At 41.6% G+C, this 22,346-nt stretch overlaps 1 protein-coding gene across 1 annotated transcript in view; it reads right to left on the minus strand.

Moving 5' to 3' along the window:
* Nucleotides 1-13,089: 13,089 nt before the first annotated feature.
* The window catches only part of ANK2 (ankyrin 2), a 568,692-nt gene continuing 559,435 nt past the window's right edge, over nucleotides 13,090-22,346 (minus strand). The window contains exons 47-50 of the mRNA XM_045018048.1: nucleotides 21,416-21,580; nucleotides 20,072-20,254; nucleotides 17,605-17,696; nucleotides 13,090-15,282 (exon numbers count right to left, since the gene is read on the minus strand). Of these exons, the coding sequence (XP_044873983.1) occupies nucleotides 15,105-15,282; nucleotides 17,605-17,696; nucleotides 20,072-20,254; nucleotides 21,416-21,580 (618 nt within the window). The 3' untranslated portion in view covers nucleotides 13,090-15,104. The remainder of the gene's footprint in view (nucleotides 15,283-17,604; nucleotides 17,697-20,071; nucleotides 20,255-21,415; nucleotides 21,581-22,346) is intronic.

Consider the following 22,346-nt stretch of genomic DNA (forward strand, 5'->3'; position numbering starts at 1 on the left):
CTAGAAAACCTGTGTGCTAAAATTTCTAATTCAGAGCTCAATGTGATGAATACAGTGGTGCGAATTGTGAATTTCCTTGTTGCTCAATCTGCTTTGACTCACAGACAGATTCAAGCACTGCCAGAAGAGACGGACAGTGCTTTATAATGACATTCCACTTCACAGCAACATTTGGTGGCTAAGTCGTGGCAAGGTTTTGGTATGCTTTGTAAACTGTTTTGATGCAATCCATGCCTTTTTGTCAGAAAAAGGACAAAACTACCCCAAACTGGATGATGACAAATGGCTGTGTAAGCTCATGTTTCTAACTGACATCACTGCTCACCTAAACAGACTCAATCTCAGTCTCCAGGGTGCAGGGCAAACGATTCTGGATCTTTATGAAGCCTGGAAGGCATTTGTTGTAAAACTAGATTTTTTTTCCCCAAGATATTCGAACTTGGACTTTCCGCTACTTCCAACACATAAAAGAGCTATCAACACGTTGCACTGTCAGTATATCTACAGTCTTACCGGTCAGATGAGTGATTTCAAAACATTCTGAAGAGTGCACAGAGGCACTTCACACTGAAGCTATTTCCACCCCCATTGAAGAATACAAGAGTCACCAAAGAAGAAGATATTTTGATTACAAGGCACGGGATAATCCCATAAGAGACCCCAAAAAACAATTCAAAATTGAATTCTTTAATCAGGTGCTAGATTGTGCAATTAGGGTGACCAGATGTCACGATTTTATAGGGAAAGTCCCGATTTTTGGGTCTTTTTCTTATATAGGCTCCTATTACCCCCCCAACCCCCGTCCCGATTTTTCACACTTGCTGTCTGGTCACCCTGTGTGCAATACAGTCAGTTGAAGAATGTTGCATGCTGATAAAGGAACACAGCACTATATTTAGGATGTTATATGATATTCCAAAACTCCTCACTATACCTGAAGAAGACGTACACCAGCAATGCAGGGCACTAGAGACAGTGTTGACACATGATGACATGCACGATATTGATGCGAGTGATTTAGGTAATGTATCTTGAAAGAGCTTTCAGTTCATTTCAGCAGGATCAATTCCAAAGGCTGTTCTGGAATATCTGTGCACAAATAAGATGACCACTCTCTTTCCAAATGCTTTTGTTGCTCTGCGTATACTTCTAATACTTCCTGTAACAGTTGCCAGTGGAGGATGCAGCTTCTCCAAGCTGAAGTTAATAAAAACAAATCTATGCTCCACAATGACACAGGAGAGGCTGGTCGGCCTTGCAACCATCTCAATATCACAATAAATACATGATAAATACAAAAATAGGAACAATAAATAAATAATAGACTGACATAAATATCCTGTTACAAATATCGTAAAATGATCTGAAAATATTTTCATAGTGCACAGAGAGAATAAATAGTAACAGGTTTTAAAACTCCACTGCATCTCATTTTAAATCATGTATAAAATATTACTTGATTTTGGTTAGTACTTCTAAAAATGTTGGTATTTAATTTTCTAAACTTCTTTGTGAGTTTGTCCTATATTTGAAAACCCCATAATTCCACATAGATTCTCCTGCTAGCACTGAGGTTGAACTGCTTGTCTTTTATGAAATAATTGGTATCGCTTCACTTTCATCCTGGGACACTGTAGGTCCTTACCTCCTGGTCAGAGAGTCCCATTTTCCATCACTGCAACCAAACATGTCTCCAGATGCCCAACTTCCTGATGAGTCTGTGTTGGAATATCTGAATGGAGCTCTCACCTCAGGTAGTTTCGGAGACATATTTGCAAAGCAGCAGGAAATATGTTGGAGATTTCCTGGATTGCCACCATGCCATTCCTCTTCAGGGACACTCGAGGCTTGAAAATCCCTTGGGGCCACCTGAAATCTCTATCTTCATTCTGACAGAGGAAAATTATGCACATCTTTTTCTTTGAAAGTTTTTCCAGTTCATATTTGTTATGCTGTAATACTGTGGTTAAACTGCCTGTTACACTTCAGAGATGAGATTTGATCAGAACTATATAGCAAACACATAACGTCAACACTGTTTAAGGTCTAACCCTTTCTTAATTTTCTTGTAACTTTTTTTGCATTGATATCCTTCATTTAGCAATTTAAATTTTGAGTATTATCACGTAAATTGTAATATGGGCAGTTGGAATTTCATTATGGAGTGGGTGTATTGCATAAAAATACAAGGTCAAGCATTATGGAGTCTTAGAAGTCACTGTGGGAAGAATCAGTAGAGAGGAGGGAATCCACTGCATGTTACAATTTCATCCAACTGTTGTAACCTCTGTAGTCACTGGATCCTCAGCTGGAATGAAATGAGATTTGGTTGAAACACAAAGGGAAAAATAAATGTATTAATGTCAATACATTAAATGAAAATATCTTTCTACACCTCATAATCTTACAAGTCTTTTGCTCAGTTCACATATTTTATAAATGTCGCTAGGAAACTTCTCAAGCTGTGGTATATGATGAGGACAGAGTGAATGTATTGCATAATACGTCAAGCATTATGGAGTGTTAGAAATCACTGTGGAAAGAATCAGCAGAGAGGAGGGATTCCACTGCATCTTTCTGTTTTAACCTCAGTAGTTGCAGCATCCAGAGCTGAAATGAAATAGGAAATAGTTGAAACACAAAGGGAAAAAATATAATTTTCATTTAATTGATCTCAATAAATTAAATGAAAATATCTTTTCCACTCATAAGCTCGCAAGTCATTTAGTATGTCCAATTTTTTAAAAAAGTCTTTAGGAAGCTTCTCAAACCTTGGAATACTAGAAATAGTTCTCATGAGGACAGATTAATAAATAGCGACCATGATCATAATAGAAACACACTACATATGTAGAAGTCAGAGTACTTTAGGGGTGGAAGGGAAGTATTATTTGATGACCAAGGTACTGGTGAGGTGCTTAAGGATTCCAAATATATGTACTTTGTTGCATGGACTGCCAATTATGTAGTGCGTAACAGCACCTGATATGTGGGAGATCATGAAAAATCGCAAACCTAAATAACAGTAGAAAAATAAATCCATGTAATTGCAAATCCATTTTCAGCAGAGGACGGGAAGAGCCTGAAGCTGCTGCCATGGAAATCAATTGCTATTTGGCCATTGACCCTGTAGAAGGAGGATCAGGCCCTGTATAAGCAGTGTTATAAAATATCCGCTATCTCTGTTCAGTTGTATAATTGACACTAATATTAATTCATTTACTCCAAGTAAAAACTGTATACTGTACCTTAGTTACTAAGCTTCCATTTCTGGGCTGGTTAATTCCTTCTCCATCTGTGCTCTCAAACATGCCTCCAGCCGCTGAATTTTCTGGTAAAGTCCATTTTGGAACCTGACTGTGGAAGTCCCATCCCAGGCACTTTGGGTGACATTTTTGCTAAAGATGTTGAAGATCTCTTGAAGGATCTCTAGGGTTGCCACCTTGGCATTCTCCTTCTGGAACACTGGAAGTTGGGCAACATCCTGGGTGAGCTTGTGTGATGTTATTGACATGAACTGGGAGCATTGTTGCAACCAAGGTCCTTGTAGTGGCACCAATTCTTGTATAAAGGGGGTCAAATAAGGTGTCTAAGACAAGGTTGTGATGTGCTGGTTATGAGTATGCTATCTGGGTGCATGTATCATTTTTGTATTTAAAGTTATGAATATTGGCTCTATACTGTCTGTATTTCAAACTTATGCTACGCTTCTGGGTGACACCCCAGACAATTTGACATCAGCACTGCCTCATCTGCTTGATGGCCCATTAAGGACCATCAGCTATACAACTGACCCATTGAAAGAAGGCAGATGCACTTTGTGACTCAGCAAGGTATGCAGGAACATTCTAGCCCCCACGCAATGACCTGGGACAATTACATACCACCCCCCCGGGCGCCTCTAAGAGGCACTACTTCTCCTCTCGCAAGCACAGCGTCTGAGTGTAGCAAAAGCCTTCTAATAAAGGAGGGAAACAATGTGGCATTATGTTGGGGAAAATCCACAAACAGGATTCATAACACAAACCATGAGCAAAAGACCCACTCCCAAGTGAAAAGCGATTGAGTCCTGTGGCACCTTATAGACTAACAGATGTATTCGAGCATAAGCTTTTGTGGGTGAATAAAGCCACGAAAGCTTATGCTCTAATACACCTGTTAGTCTATAAGGTGCCCCAGGACGTGTTGTCACTTTTTACAGATTCAGTCTACCACAGCTACCCCTCTGATACTCCCAAGTAAATTTGGCTATGTCCTTTCCCCCTCAGCTTCTCAAATCCAGCAACTCAACCGACACTCCTCCCACAGTTTCTGTCCTTGGTCAGTGCAGCCCCCCAGACTTCAGAAGTTCATCTGCAGAGTTTACCTCCCCCTGCCTCTGTGGAAGTGGGGGAGGCATCTTACATGCGCTGCTGCTCAGATTGATGGCTGATTGCCACACCTCTCCATGGGGTTCTGCTGCAGTCTTTATCACCACCTGATCTGCTCCGCCAGCCACACCTCTGCTTGCCAACTTGTCTTCAGCCACCCCCCCCTCCTTAACACAGCTCCCAGTGATCTCAGCTCTTAGTGATTTTAGCTGGTAGTAGGGGAGCCTCAATGCTGGTGTACCACTAGCCCAAAGTAGGTCAAATGCTTAGACCCACATATCAGTGATTTCAGCTCTGTAGCATGTAACAAGACTCCTAATAGAGTCAAAATTAGTTCTGTTGTTGCACAGTGGAGAGAGTAAGGGCAAGAGTGGTATTTGGGGCCCACACTACCAGGTACACCTACTTGGCCCCAGCCTCTCTCAAGTCACTGGGTTTTGGAACCCATATCCCTTGCCTACTGAGTGCTACTTAGTTGAGGGTGAGTCATAAAACACCAAGTACAGTTCTACTGTCCTTCAGTGCCCATGCAAACGAGATCAGCCCCTGAAGTCCCTTTCCACAGCTCACCACCAGATGTCAGGGTAGAGCCCATTCTGACTCTGCTTACATCAGGATAGTTAGATGATCCTGAAAGCATTGCCAGTCAGGCCAGTTAAAAAATGGGAAACAAAGGGTAGGAATAAGTGGTCAGTTTTCAGAATGGAGAGAGGTAAATAGTGTTGTCCCCAAAGGGTCTGTACTTGGACCAGTGCTGTTCAACATATTCATAAATGATTTGGAAAAAGGGATAAAGAGTGAGGTGGCAAAATTTGCAGATGATACAAAACTACTCAAGATAGTTAAGTCCAAAGCTGACTGCAAAGAGTTACAAAGGATCTCACAAAACTCAGTGACTGGGCAACCAAATGGCAGATGAAATTCAGTGTTGATAAATGCAAAGTAATGCACATGGCAAAATATAATCCCAACTATACGTATGAAATTATGGTGTTTGAATTAGCTGTTACCCATCTTGGAGTCATTGTGGATAGTTCTCTGAAAACATCTGCCCAGGATGGGCAAGTATGCAACCCCATGTTTTGCGTGTCACTAGCCTCTGTTTGCCAGAAGCTGGGAGTAGGTGATGGGGAATGAATCACTTGATGATTACCTGTTCGTTTCATTCCCTCTGAAGAACCTGGTATTGGCCACAATTGGAAGACAGGGTACTGGGCTAGATGGACCATTGGTCTTACCTAGTATGGCCATTCTGCTGTTCTTGTATAGAACCCAGATGTATCTACCCCCCTGCTGTAACCCACTAGACCCCACTCCCATCCTAGAGCTCAGAACCCTAGAGTCCTGATGGGGTCTGTCTCTCTCTGCAGAGTTAGTACCGAAGGAAGAATATACATTAAAATCTTTAAACCTAGCCAGTGTCCCTTAAGTGACTTGCCACAAGATGTCAGGGCATGTTAGTATTAGAGTTGAGTGGGTCTAATATTTAATTTGCTTTCTTTTATATAGGAATTAGATACAGAGCTCCTGTCAACTAATTGCTAAGTTATCTGTCCAAAAACTAGAGTTTTCAGGTGCCTAATTAGCCCCTGGAATCACAGGTAAAGTTTCCCCACCCTCACCAAAATCTGAAATGGCACTTCTGCGGATGATGAGCCCCTGGATGCAGCGGAGGCCACTCGGCTGCTGAATGGCTCTTGTGGCAGTATAGGGAGGCCTTGGTAGCCCCGCTGGCATGGCAGGGAAGGAGCATTACTCAAAGAGCTTGGCTTGTTTTGCCTAACCCAAGCAAGGCTGAGGGGAGATATGATTGCTCTCAATAAACACCAGGGAGGGAGAGGAGCACCAGTGTGGACACAAGAACAAATGGATATAACATCAACAAGTTTAGGGTTGAAACTAGATGACCCACCAAATGAGTGGAGTTCTGGAACAGCCTTCCAAGGGGAGCAGTGGGGGCAAAAAAACCTAACTGGCTTCAAAACTGAACTTGATAAGTTTATGGAGGGGATGGTATGATGAGATTGGCTACATGCTATTGTAGGTAATCTACAACTGCTAGCAGCAAATATTTCCAATGGCCGGTGATGGGACATTAGACGGGGAGGGCTCTGAGTTACTACAGAGAATTATTTGCCAGGTGTCTGACTGGTGGGTCTTGCCCACTCCCTTAGGGTTGCCACATTTGGGGCCTGGAAGGAATTTTCCCCTGGGGTCAGATTGGCAGAGACCCTGGAGATTTTTCACCTCCATCCGCAGTATGTGGCACTGGTCACTTGCAGGTTTAAACAAGTGTAAATGATAGATTCTCTGTAACTGGAAGTCCTTAGCCATGATATGAGGACTTCAGAAACTCAGCCAGAGGTTAGGGTTCTATTAGAGGAGTGGGTGGGTGAGGTTCTCTGGCCTGCAATGTCCAGCAGATCAGAATAAATCAGTGGTTCTCAACCAGAGGTCTTCCATCAACTCATCTAGCTATTTGCCTAGTTTTACAACAGGCTACATAAAAAGCACTAGCAAAGTCAGTACAAATTAAAATGTGATACAGACAGACTTGTTTACACTTCTCTATATAGTGTACACTGTAATGTAAGTACAATATTTATATTCCACATGATTTATAATGATATGGTTAAAAAAGAGGATGTAAGCATTTTTCCTTAACAGTGGGCTGTGATACTTGTATTTTGTCTGATTTTGTAAGCAAGTAGTTTTTAAGTGAAGTGAAACTTAGGGGTAGGCAAGACAAATCAGACTGCTGAAAGGGGTACAGTAGTCTGGAAGGGTTGAGAGCCACTGCACTAGATGATCACGATGGTCCCTTCTGGCCCTAAAGTGGTGTCATGACAGTGGAGCTGAAGAGGGCTCCCTACAGAAACGAGGTGCAGGGAAGGCTGCAGTCCTGGCGGGAGAGAGCAGAATCCTGATCTGTGTTCTCTGCCCAACCTGGACTGCAGCCTCTCCTTCCCGGGGATCCTTGTGTGTCCCTGCTGGTCAGGAAATTTAGAGTAGTAGATGATTTCTCCCTGGTTCTTAATAGGAACTGAAATCCTGGGCTCTCTGAAGTCAATATCAACTCCAGGGTTGACCTCAATAGAGTCAAGATTTCACCTTGGATGTTTTCTTTTCCCCAGCTTAGCAAACTGGGAGGAGAATTGAAATCCCCCTTCTGCTCTTCCCACCCATGGGGGGGTTGTTCAGCAAGGTTCCTAGGATGCTCAGTGCTGCACCCTCTGCCAAACTCTTTCACTGTCCCAAGATGATCCTCTGGCAGCCTGAAATAGGGGTGGGAGGAAGACAATTTTCAGTTCAGTTTGATACAACTAGTATTGCCAAAGTGGAACAAAAATGATAGAACCCCCCCCCCCCTCAGCTGCATCAAAAGAAGGTACGATCTGCTCAGGTGAAGGATGTTGGATCAGGGGGGTGATTTCTGCATCCACTTGTCATCATGACTGTCCATTCCTGATCTGGTGGCAGGTTCTTATGCAGCACAGAGCTGTCTCTGTGGCTTTCTCCTGGGCACAGTTTTTCCTCATTTAGTTGAATGAGAACTCTTTTAGGATTCCTGATAATCTGAGGATGTACCTCTCTTGTATTCCCTCATGTTCTGGACAGTGGAGTAGGAAAAGCACTTTCGGGAGTTGCTACTTGTAGTTGGGTACAAGTGTAACAATAACAGACCCTGGTCATCAGCAGGCAGGATCGAACCAGGAATCTCTGGAGCTTAGTGCATGAGCCTCTACCGCCTGAGCTAAAAGCCAACTTGCTGTTAGCTAGGGCTGTAGAGCAGACTCATTTTATCTCTAGATGGTCTTGATGCCATTAGATGGGACAGAACACCACACCCAGGAGTATATGGGTTACACAAGCACCATTTTTTTAAGTGCTCAAGTGTGGAAATTTTGGGTCTCCGTGCTAAGCCATGACCAAGGAAAGGATAATATTACTCGTTAGGCCCACCCTGCCAATGACAGCAGCCCTACTAACGCTATGTGAAACCATGGCTTTACGTAGTCCATTGTTCACTAGTGATCTGCAAATGCTTGCCCAGGGATCTAGTGTAAAACATTTGGAGACGCACGGAAAGGAGGGACCTGATTCTCTTTTATCCAGAGTGACGATAGTTAGGGGGCCTTAGTACAAATGTGAATCAAGCTGTCTGTGTGAGGACTGCGTTCTTACAAAGTGGATGCTAGCCAGATAACTCAGTCTGATAACATACAAGGATGGCTGGAAGGGAGTGCATGCTAATAGGTTTCACTTTGCTGTTCACTTGTTGAGCTCAGTTTGTTTAAGTTGTTGCTGAAACACACAAAGGGGTTTGTGTTGTAGCTCTCAGGTGCCATCTTGTATGCCCTGTCTACTCTGTTTGATGCCCTTAAGGCCAGATTTGTCAAAAATGCAGATTGTCTGACTCCAGCTGAGATTAATGGGAACTGTGGATGCTCAGTACCTTTATGTTCTGCACTTCACAGGGCAGTAGCTGTCCAGTGTGTGTTTTAATTTCAACACCACCAAATTCTGTATCCTGGGTCCATATTTATACACCGAACACATCTATCTGAGGAACCCAGTCTAGCCTGGGCATAGCTCTCATTCCTGAACCTGAAAATGTAACATTATAAAGAGGAAAGGAAGGTTTTGATCAGGAACTCACTGGAAAAGGAGAAGAAAAGGGATGGATGGGTTTTTTTTGTTGTTGTTTTTTGGGTGGGGGGGGAGAAACGCTTCTTTTTGTTTTTAAAATCACTTCTCGTTTCCTGATCGCTTTGCAGTGATGTCTGCCCTCCTGGTAGCTCCCCTACTCCTTGACAGTATGAGCATGGTGCTGATAACCAGTCTAAGGGCTTCTACACACTACCTCTTATATTGGTATAACTTATGTTGCTCGGGGTGGGGGGGATGAATAAGCCACCGCCCCTGCCCCCTGAGCGACATAAGTTACACTGACCTAAGTGCTGATGTGGCCATTGTTATGTCAGCAGGAAAGCTTCTTGCACAAATAGAGCTGCCACATGCGTGAGAGGCAATAGTTTTTATTATGCCAACTGGAGAGCTTGCTCCTGTCAGCATAGAGCATCTTCACTAGATGCTCTACAATGATGCAACTGCAGCACTTTTAGTGTTGACTAGCCCTAACAGGGGAGCTATATACTCAAATTAGCTGTGTAAAATGCCTTTAAGTACAGACACCTTGCATTCTGGCAGGATGGTAAGGGCAAGCATGAAAGGCATCCTCTGACATCTTGTGAGTCAGCCAGTTATGTACAGTTTATATGTTGTCTTTTTTTAAGCTCTGTAACCCATCTCTCCTCACTTAGAGGTAGATTGCAGAATGCATTTTTATTTAACTAGCAGCCTGATAACAGCAAGGTTTGTGCTGTAGTAGTGGGAAGGAGGAGTGCGTTGGGCTGATTTAGTAGGAACTGAAAGTGGCATCAAAGACATTAATCAACCAGTGTGTAAATTGTCCCAGGAAAGACAGACTTGAATTCCTCATCCATCCTAGAATAGCTTCCTTGAATACTAGCCAACAAATGTGCGGAATCAAATCAGTGATAGCTTTGCTTATATACGTGCTAAAATGTTTCTCATATATACCCCATCACACCAATGACTAGCAAATAAGTCTGATGGAGTGAGGGGCCTTGCAGCAGAGCAAACTGAGAACCAGAAGTCATGTTTTCTTGCTCTTCAGAACCCAGTAAGTCCTGGATAAGTCATTATATTAAGAGACATGTCACAGCTAAGAGCATGTAGGTCTCAGAATCAGAGAAGATGAATTTTGTTACTGTTGCTGATTTTTAGGTCTGCCTGACCAATTGGGAATGAATAATTTATTCAGTGGATTTAGGCCCTTTTTGTTATACATGAACAGCTCATTAATTTATTTTCTGTAAATGTTCAATTGATTGTGAGTAAACTTTCTGCTATGAGTATTCATGATTTACAATTTACACTATGATTGACTTCCTCAATCATGATATTGTTTCTGCTCTCTGATTGGATGACCTATGTTTTATAAACAACCTGTACTAAGCACCTGAAAAAATGAGTGGGCTTTGAGTCTCATGGGGGGATGAATAGTAAGCAATTTAAGGAGGAAAGAAAACAAGGAAAGGAAATGATTCCCCAAGCCTTATTTTGCACAAAAGAGAATGTTATATTTGTACCTGTAAGTGGAGCCCAAACTTTTAAATAGGTGGGTTCATCCCTGATTGAGAGACGCATAAAACAGATTAGGTAGCTAATGTATAATAGTTTGCAGTCAATTTTCTCTCATGCCAAGCATGTGTAGTGGTCATACTACACTGCAATGGAAGCCCAGGCTTTGAACTCAGGCTCAAGCCTAATCCTCCTTCTGTCTACATGCAAATTGTGCTAACTTTTGAGTCGAACTGGGACCCAGGCTTCAATCCCTATTGCTTTGCAGTGTGCACACAACCCCATTGAACTCATGCTCTAAGAGTCTACCAAAAGTATCCCATGGGCTGACTGTTTTCTGGAGTGTAATGTTTGGTGGTCATTCAAGTTTTTCCACATGCGAACAAAGGGCTACAGCAGCCACGTTTTGGGCGGATGCTAGGAAGTCTTGGACATGGGTGGTTGGACTCAGGGCCACATAATGCAGTGTAGACATTTGAGCCCCAGGTTAACAAACCCAAGGTCTGCTAACTCGAGTTCTGCTAACCATGGATTGCAGGATGGATATACCCATAGGTGCAAGTCCTACCCACATCCTTTTCTGGTTCATTTAATTGCTTAAAATTAACCAGGGTGATTGGAAAGCTGCTAGATGTCCAGCAATACACACTCTACTTCAGTGACGGTCTGGGGAACTGGTGTGTTTTGTTAAATGTTTGCTCACTGGGTGGGTGCATGAAGTAAACTTACAAGTCTGTGCTTTCAGTAAGAAGTGCAAGCTCATAAATGTGAGGGGCAAGAATTCACAGGCACAAGTACTGTTGACCTGGGTTAATTGCTTTCTACTAGTGCTGGTATAATCAGTTGCTGTCGTCAGAACTCTCTCTCTCTCTCTAATGTATGTAATGTGTGTCATGCGGCTTCCAGGAACAATTTCAGGATATAGCATAACCTACAATCAGCTCTCAAGAGTCTATAACCCAGTCAGGCTGCATACATCAATGGTATTTAGACTTTAGAGCAAGGCACAGGGAGGTGAAGAGGAGAATTTAGGAATCTGTCTGCACTCTGTGTTCCTTCCAAAAGACTACTTCTGTGTTCTTGCTTGCTCTGTCTCTGACTACTTAAAGGGTACAAGCAACAGGTTGCTCGAGCGAATATTTCCATTTCCAATAAACATTTTGTGCTTGTTCAGAGTTATAGTTATAAAAGGATTGTGAACATCTAAAAGCTTTAGTCACAATAGACCTACTTTTTTCTGTATTTGAGATCTAGTAAGGTCTGGATTTTATAATTTATAAAACATAACCACATGCTAATGTTATTTCTAGCACCCATGTTAGACCTCCCCCAACAGCCTCCTTATAACCAAATGATGCTATAACAATACAAAGTACTCATGCCAATAAGAATCGCATTTTGCTTAACTATGGCCTGCTTCATCCACTTCTAGGTAACTTACACTGACTTCTTGTTTTGGAATTGTTTACAAGGTGTCCTCTATCTTCAGTACAACACTAAACATATGAGTAAAAGGGTACATTAATCTCAGTCACAGTCTATTTAAAAAAAAATCTTTTCCTTCCTAAAACTACAGCACATATTCTCTTCTCCCAAAGAGCATTGAGCAGATTTGCTTGGAATTCACTAATTACTTTAGGAGTTAAAAATTATTTAAACTGGATCCTTTAAGAAACTTAGCACCTGGTAGCAGACTTTTTATCTTCAGCAAGGGAATTTACAGAAATTGTGCATAAGCTGTGCTGACAGAACTTGTTTTGAGATCACTTGTCAGTTTTTTCCATTATTAACAAAATGCCTTTGCATGCATCAGAAAATTGTATGTTTAACAAAGTAGTTAGGGATGTAATTACCTGAGCCGCATTGGCCAATGGTCAGTCCTGCATTCCTTATGGAAACCAATTCTCTATGGCATCAGTCAGGCTTGAGTACACATGAGGGCTGAAGATTCAGGCCCAGGTCTGGTCTCTTACACTGGTCTAATACAATTACTCCAGATGTATTCCTTGGCAGACTTGGACTCTGTGTCCATGTTATTACAGGCCAAATTCTGCACCAACTCAGCCACACCCCATATTTTCTGTGGGTGGTAGGGGAATAATATGGGACAGAAGCTTTTAAGGGTAAATCACTTGGGCCAATACTTTCTACAATTCCATATGTAATGTCAGTGGGACTCAAGGGCATAATTTGGCCCACATATTAAAGCTAAATGTTGCACAGTTTAAGGGCAAATTGTGCCCTCAGATGTTCAATGAAGTTAATAGAGTAAAATGGTCACTCTTAAAGCCAACATTTACCATCATTTCCTGTACTTATTCTAGGAAATAGTGACAATTGCATTGCATATTATGGCAACAGGCTCACCACTAAGGGCTGAAAGCATACAGTTTTATAAAATAAATTAACTTAAAAGGGGAAAAATACTCCTCATGTTGAATGTGAGACTAGTTCAGTCTTCATGGAATAGTTGTGGTGGTGAAGCCCGAAAAATCAAGATACAGAATGTCAAATCAGTAGTAAAAAAGAACAAGCCATTATAGCTACATTTAACACTTGTACATTTTATTTAATTAAATCAGCCATTGTACACATTGCAGCTATGTATTGTTAGTGCTGTAGGTTTATTTAACTAATACATGCCCTCATAGATATATTCAATTAGTGTTATCACCATGGGAACAAGATGCTGATTCATCAACTTAAAAATCACTTCTTCTCACAGTATTCAAGTTCTTTGATAACACAGCAAAAAAATCAAAAGGTGAATAACCATTATGTTGTTACACAGAACATCATCTGCACCGCAAATAACACAACAGAAATGCATTTCTTTACAGCCCTGTTCTTGAAGGTCATCCAGTGCTGTCCTTGACAATTAGAAAGCCATGGTGTGTCTTGAAATGTTTCATCCTTGGTTTCTTTTATTTTGGCTACCAACAATGCTTGTTTCCCATCTGACTGGCAAAAAAACAACAACATTAGTACGGTGCCTTGGGTTGCTTTGCTTGCAGGAAGCCAAATCTCTCAAGATGTTTTCTCTCTAATGAGGAAGTACCATTGTTTGATGGGTGGGTAGCATTTTTTTTTAAATGTTCTGAGCACTGAGTGATTCATTTTTCTACAAGAGTAAAAGGCCAGATACGTCTGAAAAAATATCAACCCGAGGTGGACTTGACTCATTTTCATCTTCTCTGAATATACTTTTTCTTTATCAAATAACTGATTCAAAATGTACATTTATGTGTGTGTATATATATTATATATGTTAAAATGCTACAGCAATCCAACCACTAGTAGAATAAAGTATAGGACAAAAAATATTTCAGATTTTTATATTCCCTTCTTTCAAAATAAAAAGTGCAGGGATGCTGTTATAATTCTCAGAGGGTTAGTTTAGAAATATAAATCAAATATTAACAAAATTGAATGTTTCAAGCATTTTTATGCCCTAGTCAGTGACTTTTTTTTAAAGAAAAAGTTAATTGGAAGATAAAAACTGCTCGCTCAGTGCTAAGAGGGTTAACAAGCCTCTGACATGATTACAAGAGGATTTGAGTTTTAAATGCCACATGCATGTATCAGATAAGAGGCAATCTTGATAAAACATGGTGAATGAGTCTAAGCTTTTTTTTTTTTTTTTTTGTATAGTAGGTAAGTCTTTTCTCCCATAGAATTATCTACAGTGCAGTGGCCAGCAGGAAGTACCACCAATAAGACAATGTGGTTTGCAAAAGCAGTGATGAAAACGGGAAACTACTGTAGTTATAGCTGTTTAATACACCCTGCCACCTGTCCAGATCTAAAAGATTTTAATACCAGATGCAAATGTGCCATAGATATAGCTGCTAGCAAGTTGATTACCTAATTGGGTATTATTTCCTTCTTTAAGTGGCTGTCCAAGAATCTTAGTAGTATTGATAGCCACAGTCAGCTGTAATGTCATGGGAACAGCTGTGTTTCAAGGTTATCAGACTGACTCTTAGAGACTTTTCCTAAGAGATCACTAAACTGGAAGTCCTAAGGATGCAGAAGGTCTGCCAGTGCTTCCTCCCCAGAGTATCTTTAGTCGATTGTGTTAGCAATATTTGTTGTTACTTGCTGTTCAGCAGTTTCAATAGACCTTGTAATCCATGATGCTAAAAGTAGTCATAATGGGCAGGGTTTTTTTTTTGAGGTCTTGAAGTCCAAGCACTTTAGCTATGTACAGTTTACATGTTAATAGCCTTTTTTTATGATGCATGTACATAAGAGGCCTGTGGATGAGATTGGAGCTAGTGCAGAAGCAATGGAACAGCAACGTGGCGAAGTTCACAAGTTCCCAGTACAGCACAAAGGTGATGACTTAGTGGATAAACCATCCTGAATGAAGGATGTTATCTTTGGTCACAAATTAGCTTACAGGTACAAAAAGAAAAGAAAGGAAAATTGAATTCATTGTAGGTGCCTGAAGAAGAAATGTCAGTGACTTCCAGAGATTACGTAAATTATGAAGTTTATATCTATAGACGAGAGTGAATGCTGCATATTGGATAGGTGGTGGGGGTAGTGAGATGTGGTAGCTTCTCATTTGGCCTCTTGTTTCCAGTCCTCTTTGCAAAAATGTCTAAGAAGTTGCTGGAGGTCATGCTGGAGGTCATCCCGTGCTTCTGGTCTATTCTCCAGCTGTTCCACAAGAACATGTTTTCCATACTGGTCCGTCACCACAGTCCTCTTCTGTGAGCTGGATTTATTCATTGTTGTCCTAAAGACGAGAGAGTAAGTAAATGAATGTGGCATTTTTCCCCCAAAAAGCATTCCTCCTGAAGTGCTAAAATTCCTCCTTTCCTGCAGAATTAATTACATTACATAGCATGGAATTTCTGTAAAAGACATTCTTCCTTTTGAGCAGGACTGGTGGAAATTTAAGGCAGCAAGACGGTAAATCATATGAGAACTGTAGCTGACGACCCCAAATACCAAGCTCAGATATTCTAAACAGTGACTAGAAGCTTAAAAATAGTTGAGAAACCAAAACCAGATTGCTTTTTAAATTTAATCTTGTATAGTTTTGTGTTGTGAAAAAAACAGTTGTTGGATTTTTTTCACAAGGATTACATCATGCAATTTTATAATAAATGCCTGGAAAAATATAAGCTCTAATGCACCAGCATGCAACAGCTTTTGAAATCCATGCAGGACTTTTCTACTTAGCTCTGTATGCTGAAGTTAAGCCCACTATCAGTTTTGTTTCTCTTATACACTATCCTTCTCACAACTGTTCCATCTTTCACTGACTACTTCAGACAGACACTCACTACTAAACAAATGACCTGCCTGCCACAAAGAGATTGTAAAATACCATTATAATGTTTTATAATCTTAGTTGTTGGGCTCAGTGAGCGGGTGCTGTTGTAGACCTGATGGTCCCTCTGGCCTTTGTTCTGTTTCATAAGGAAAAGGAATTTAACTCGGTGTGCGGGCATCTTCTAGCCAAGTTAGCTGCTTGTGAGATGTATGTGTATTTATCAGCAGTCTCCAAAAGGACAATGATTTGCCCTAGGCTATATCATGTTCATTAATGTCCCAACCCATTCAAAAGTAAGTAAACATTTGGGAGATACTTTTTGCATAAACTGCATTCATACTTTGCTTCTGTTAAGAGTGACCACAGAATATTTCCAGAGACAGTGTGCTTTGCAAAGAGGAGAGAGAAATGCATTCATTTACAGTAAAAGTAAATCAGCCTACAGGAACCTGTCAGACTTATTAAGCTGGCATTTGAAGTTCATGCTCCTGTGGTGGTTCTTCCGTCCCTACACCCTCTCTTTAGTATCAGTCTGCTTTTGTGATTGCCTGGTAAATATTTCCGACTTAGTGTCACTTGTTTGGGCCAGTTCCATTACTACTATCATCTATTCCTCTAAGCCCAGTCAACCTACTTCCTCCCTCTCATACACATGTTCTGTGTAATTTTAAGTAACTCCAAACCTTTTTTGTTAAACCCTAAGTGGAGTTACTTTCAGTGGACACACATTTGCTAGCCACTAGATCAGTAATATTTTCATCTGACATTCTTGCCACCCTATGCATGGTGACTGGACTTAGAGGGCCAAATTCACTGCTAGCATTAGTAAGCAAAAACATCACTGAAGTCATCTAGTGAAATTGGACCTCTGGATGTAACAGCGGGCATAATGTCTCCAGGGAGATAGGGGAAGTGTCACAGAGCAAGTCAATTCATTATGACTTGTCTTCTCTAAAATTTTGAATATGCTGTATAAAATGCTTGTAAAAACACAATACATTTTGCTCTTAATATACTTTTAAAAATATATATAATAGAATCTCCAGTTCTAGAAAATAATCCTATTTCTCTTAGGTTAATATTGTGACTGATATTCTGCCTTCTCCAATTACAAAAACATTTAAAATAGTCACAAGGAGACTGGTATATATAAAGACTGTCTTATGCAGTAAAAACCCCCATATGATACTTTCTAGAGATGACATCTAGCTGGAAATTCAGAACCAGATACTATAACCTCTCAATTAAAAAAATACTTCTGAACAGCTCATCTCTGTGCCTGATTTACATAGTAGAGTAGCAACTCTAATCATACTCAGAAACCAGCTCATTCTTGCTCACTCAAATGTTTAAAAATACTCAAACTAAATGGTTTAAAAGGAAGGAATATGGAATCTGAGTTTTCAGCTGCTGTGTAAATTAAATTAATTTCAAAATGACTAATTACAATCCATTATTCCTCATCTCCTGTAAAATCAGCTATACATTGTCTTATCCTGAATTGCTGATACCAGTTATCTAAGAGGGGAGTTTTCCAATGCTTGATTATTATTTTTTTCTTCACTGTACTCTGTATATTAGCTCACATCATTTAGGATGTCAGGTAAACTTTAGGCCAGGGGTCTGTTCAAAAGTGTCTGGATTTGGCCCACGGTCAACCTATTGACTACCCCTGCTTTAGACACTGCCAGCCAAGGTTCTTGCGCTAGACATTTTAATCTCCCATCCACTTTTTTCCATGTTAGTTTGTTAAAAGTTCACTGCCATGCCAACTCAAACCTTTTAATAATTGATCCATCCTCTTTTTTGATCTCTGTCTCTACTAAAGTTGGGAGTTGGACTTTCATTTGATTACGTGTAAAACTCAAAGCCTAAAGTGAAACACATAACACAACCTTAGATAATTAATTTTATTGCACACTTTAGTACTTCTGCATTAGGTTGTTTTTGTAGCTTTGTAAGGGCTATCAGAGGCAGGGCATGACAAACATTGAAGTGCCACATGCCTGTTGACTTTGAGTGGGAGAAAGGGTCCATTTGTGCCCTTAAAAATCTCTCTAGTTAAAAAATGAAAGTAGTCCATCATTACAGATGTATGGCACAGTATTTCCTTTTTAACTTTGAAATGGTATTGGTCGACTCTCAGGTAGGAGTCCTAACTACAAAGCTAAGAAATATTCTGAGGTGGGGGACTCCCACCATCTCTCCTCCTGCAGTTGTTCCACTCTGAATAAAGAACAGAATCATTAAGTAGGCCAGTGAAAAACTTACTCATTAGGTGTAGCATCATTCTAAAACAGCCACCTAATGCAGGGAGATCACTGTTAAACTCCCCCCTCAGGAAAAGGGGGAACTTGCACTAGGGGTCTCCCACACTGTGGCTGGTTATAAGGGAGGTAGTTTGCCTTGTGCCCGTTTTGTTTCAGGCCCTGCAGAGAGGGCCACACTCATGGGCACAGAGCCGCCCAGAGGATTCCGGGGGCTTGGGGTCTTCGGCGGTGGGGGGCCCCCACTCCGGCGGTAATTTGACGGTGGGGGGCCCTTCCGTTCCAGGACCCGCTACCGAATTACTGCCGGAGACCCGGCTGCACTTCGGCGGCGGGTCCCGCTTCGGCGGTAATTCGCCGGCGGGGGGTCCTTCCGCCCTGGATAGGAAGGACCCCCCCGCTGGCGAAGACCGGGAGTGGAAGAAGCTCCGGGGGCCCGGGCCCCGCAAGAGTTTTCCAGGCCCCCCGGAGCGAGTGAAGGACCCCGCTCCAGGGGCCCCGAAAAACTCTTGTGGGGGCCCGGGGCCTGGGGCAAATTGCCCCTCTTGCCCCCCTCTCTGGGCGGCCCTGCATGGGCGCTTCCTGCCTAATGTGCTGGCTTTGTGGATGGCAGTTGAAGGTGCATAACTCTCCTCGTCCAATGAACTGGGGCCAAGGCTCTGATGCTCGGCATTACAGAGCCTAAATCCCTGTGTGGATTGTACCCTTGGCCTTATAGAATATTAGGAGACAACCACGTGGGAAACAATTTTCTAAATGGATGCATAGAATTTTCCTGTTTTTCTAATTTCCCCAAGGGCTTTCAACATACTAATTTGTTCCCTAGTTCTTTGTCCTTTGCTTTTTTTTTTTTTAAATAGGATCACCTCTGTGGGTATACTGGATTTTGGTGGAAGACACCGGCTTTTCTTTTTTGGTAGATATTGATTGCTATACCAATGTGCTTGTCTAGCAAGCACTCTTCATCATTAACTAGCCAGAGCTACTGTTTCCTCTACCAATAAACATTGATCTATCCCTAGGAATAGCCACCTGTGGCTATGGATAGCTCTCCATTAGCTGTAGCTATAGGTAGAAGCTAGCTATACATACCTATTTGTACCCACCGCTCCAGCATGGGGTAGCTGTCTCTCGATATTCATCAATATGCATAGTAACTGGGAGCTATCAGCAAGGAATCATATCGACCTGTAGATTAGGATGCTATCCATAGAGTTACCTAGCAGTAGATCAGGTGGGCAAACTACGACTCATCAGGGCTTTCAATCCAGCCCATGGGATTGCCAGCCCGGCGCAGTGGGGCTAAGGCAGGCTCCCTGCCGGCTGCGTCCCTGCGGCCCCTGGGGTGGGGCAGAGGGCTCTGTGCACTGCCCTTGCCTGCAGGCACAGCCCCTGCCCAGCTCCCATTGGCTGGGTACGGGGAACCATGGCCGGTACCTGCAGGCAAGGTCAGTGCATGGAGCCCTCTGCCCTGCCCCGGCCTGTGGTGCTGGCCACTTCTGGAAGCGGCGTGGGGCCAGGGCAGGCAGGGAGCCTGCCTTCGCACTTCTAGCACCCCGAGCGTCCTCCCGCCCCCTGCACTCCCTCCCGCCCCCAGCCCTACATTCATGGCCCTGCATACAATTTCCGCACCCAGATGTGGCCCTCGGGCCAAAAAGTTTGCTCACCCCTGCTGCAGATGGATATCGACAGCTATACCTATCTAGCTGTAGCAACTGGTAGTGGTAGGAAGGTATAGCTTGATATCCATGGTTAGCTATTAGGAACAGGTAACTATAGCCCCATAGCTATCCCCAAGTGGCAGTAGTTATCCCTAGGGGTTGGTATCTGTTTTCAAGTGGTTAGCAGCAAATTCCTTAACGGTGTGGGCTTGATACTACCAGGTGTTAGGTTGTTGACTGCAATGGAGGTAGATTTTGTCCATATATGCTCTGCCACAGTGCCAGATTTAAATTTATTTTTCTGTGAAGGCATTTTACCTCTTCAAAGTCTTCTTTGGCTGATGGAAGATCAGTAGCTAAACTAGCATCACCCAGGTGCTTCTCCATTCTCTCTCCTTGTACCACTGTGGTCTTTACAACTTTACTGACCTTCCGGCCTTCCACTGGTTCAGCCTGAAATTCTGAGGCACCCGTCAGAAAACTGGGTTCAGAGAATGTCACCTGGTAAGAAGATATGGATTGCAGACCATACAGATCATCATTTCAGCCTGGCAAAATCCACATACTATTATTTAATCACTTTCTACTTAGACAGATTAATTAAATATAACAAGTCTCTCTCTCTGTGAGAACTGTGTATGTGTACACACAGAAATACTAATAAGGGTGACTGCTAGGGACTAGGCTAGGCAGTAATTGCCACTAAGTTTTTGTTGGATTGCACAAAGTATTGTTATATGACCTCAGAAAGAAATTTTAAAATAATATTAACTCCTGAATCATGCTTCAGTTCCATGGCTATAAAGCCAACGCAACCTTCAGTGGAGCAATAGCCCAGTAATTTAAAATTCTCTTTGTTTTCACTTGATAATTCACTTGGAAATAATGTTCCATAATATAAATTGTGCCTGGCTCATTGCTACATGCAAAGATTTTGTTCTATTTCCATCCCAATTTCTGATGTAACTTTCTGAACTGATAGTTTGCTGCTGACATCTACAGAAAACTGCTGTTCTTAGAAATACTGATAACTCAGGTTAAAGAGCTAATGACAAGAGAACTTTTAAGCAACATGTCCCACACCCAGGAGAGTATAAGAGTGTGGTGTGTTGGATCGCTCAAGGCATTCATAAAAGGAGACTGAAAATCAATTCATTGGTGTGCATAAGTGAAATGAGTAGGTCTTTTCCAGGATTCTACATTACTGACAGACATCTTTGTTAGCAATCAAGGGCATGGAAATATATTTGTCACTATCCACAGTGTGTTTGGTCTGTGGATAAACAAGAATTCCTTCTTCAGGAAAGCGCTGCATTTACTTTATTTAAAAACAAAATATAGAAAGCATGGATTGATAGAGATTATTTTACAGAAGCTCCACCTATAAAAAGTTGCTTTATTGAATTCATTGTGGGCCTCAAGCCAGAAAAAAATTAATCTTCATTTATATCACAAGACTGAAAGTCTACCTTTCGTTCTTACTGATTCCCCTTTAAAGTACTTTTTAAAAAACAGTACACTGAAAGCCAAAGATAAACACCTATTCAAGCACTTTCAGTTGTAGACTGTGGTGACATAGAATAAGTTGTGGGGGGAGGGATAAGGGAACTGTTATTCTACAGCTCTCTTCCTTCCATGAAAAGGAATCTTAGAAAGTATCACCTCAGACTGTTCAATGTCACTCTTCAGCACAACCCGCTTTACGACTCTGGAATACCCATCTCCTTCTTCAACCATAACAGGTTCTTGTGGTGCTCCGTGCATTAGGACTTCCTCTTTTTCTGTGCCATCTGGTGAAATATATCGCCTGATAATCTTTCTGGTAACCTAAGGAGATAAACTTACTTTTATCTTCAGTTCACTTCACCATTTAGGTACAGCACTCTTAACAATAAAAACCAGACCTTAAACTTCTGTACTGTGTGTAGTACGTTCCCATCTATTATCATCTATTTCTAAAGTGCCTATCCTAGTAGTATCTAAGTGCTGAAAAATGGTTAAGCAGATGCAAAACCCCAATCTAACACCCCAAGCATTTTGATTGCCCAGTTCTCATGGGGACAGATTCTGACACCCTTATTGACACTGAATAGTATCACGCTATCATTGGTGCTACTCATTGTGAATAAAAGGTATCAATATCTAGCCCATAGTAATTAATGACACTTAGGTGATGGAAAGTTCTGTACAAAAATAACCACGTGATGGTGCTTTCTCCACTAAGACAAGTAAAATTATTCAAAAGCACCTAAAGTGATTTAAGAGCCTAAGTCCCATTTTCAAAAGTCTTAGATACTTAGGAGCCTAAGTCTCGTGGAAACTGAATTGGCATTATGCTCCTCCATAGAGCTGATTGAACATTTTCCAACAGAACATTTTTCCTTTGGAAAATGAAGATTCACTGACATTTTATTACAATCAGCAATTTTCAGGAAATTACAAAAAACAAACAAACAAACAAAAACCCCTCAACCCCAAACAAAACAAAGATACAACCAATTAACTATAGCTGTGCTTTTGGAATGACAACAAACTGAATTAGTGGAATTTTCTGCAGAACAGAAATTCTAGTTCCTGCACAGCTGAAGTTACT

The sequence above is a fragment of the Mauremys mutica genome, chromosome 5 (assembly GCF_020497125.1).
Source record: "Mauremys mutica isolate MM-2020 ecotype Southern chromosome 5, ASM2049712v1, whole genome shotgun sequence".
NCBI classification, from domain to species: Eukaryota; Metazoa; Chordata; order Testudines; family Geoemydidae; genus Mauremys; species Mauremys mutica.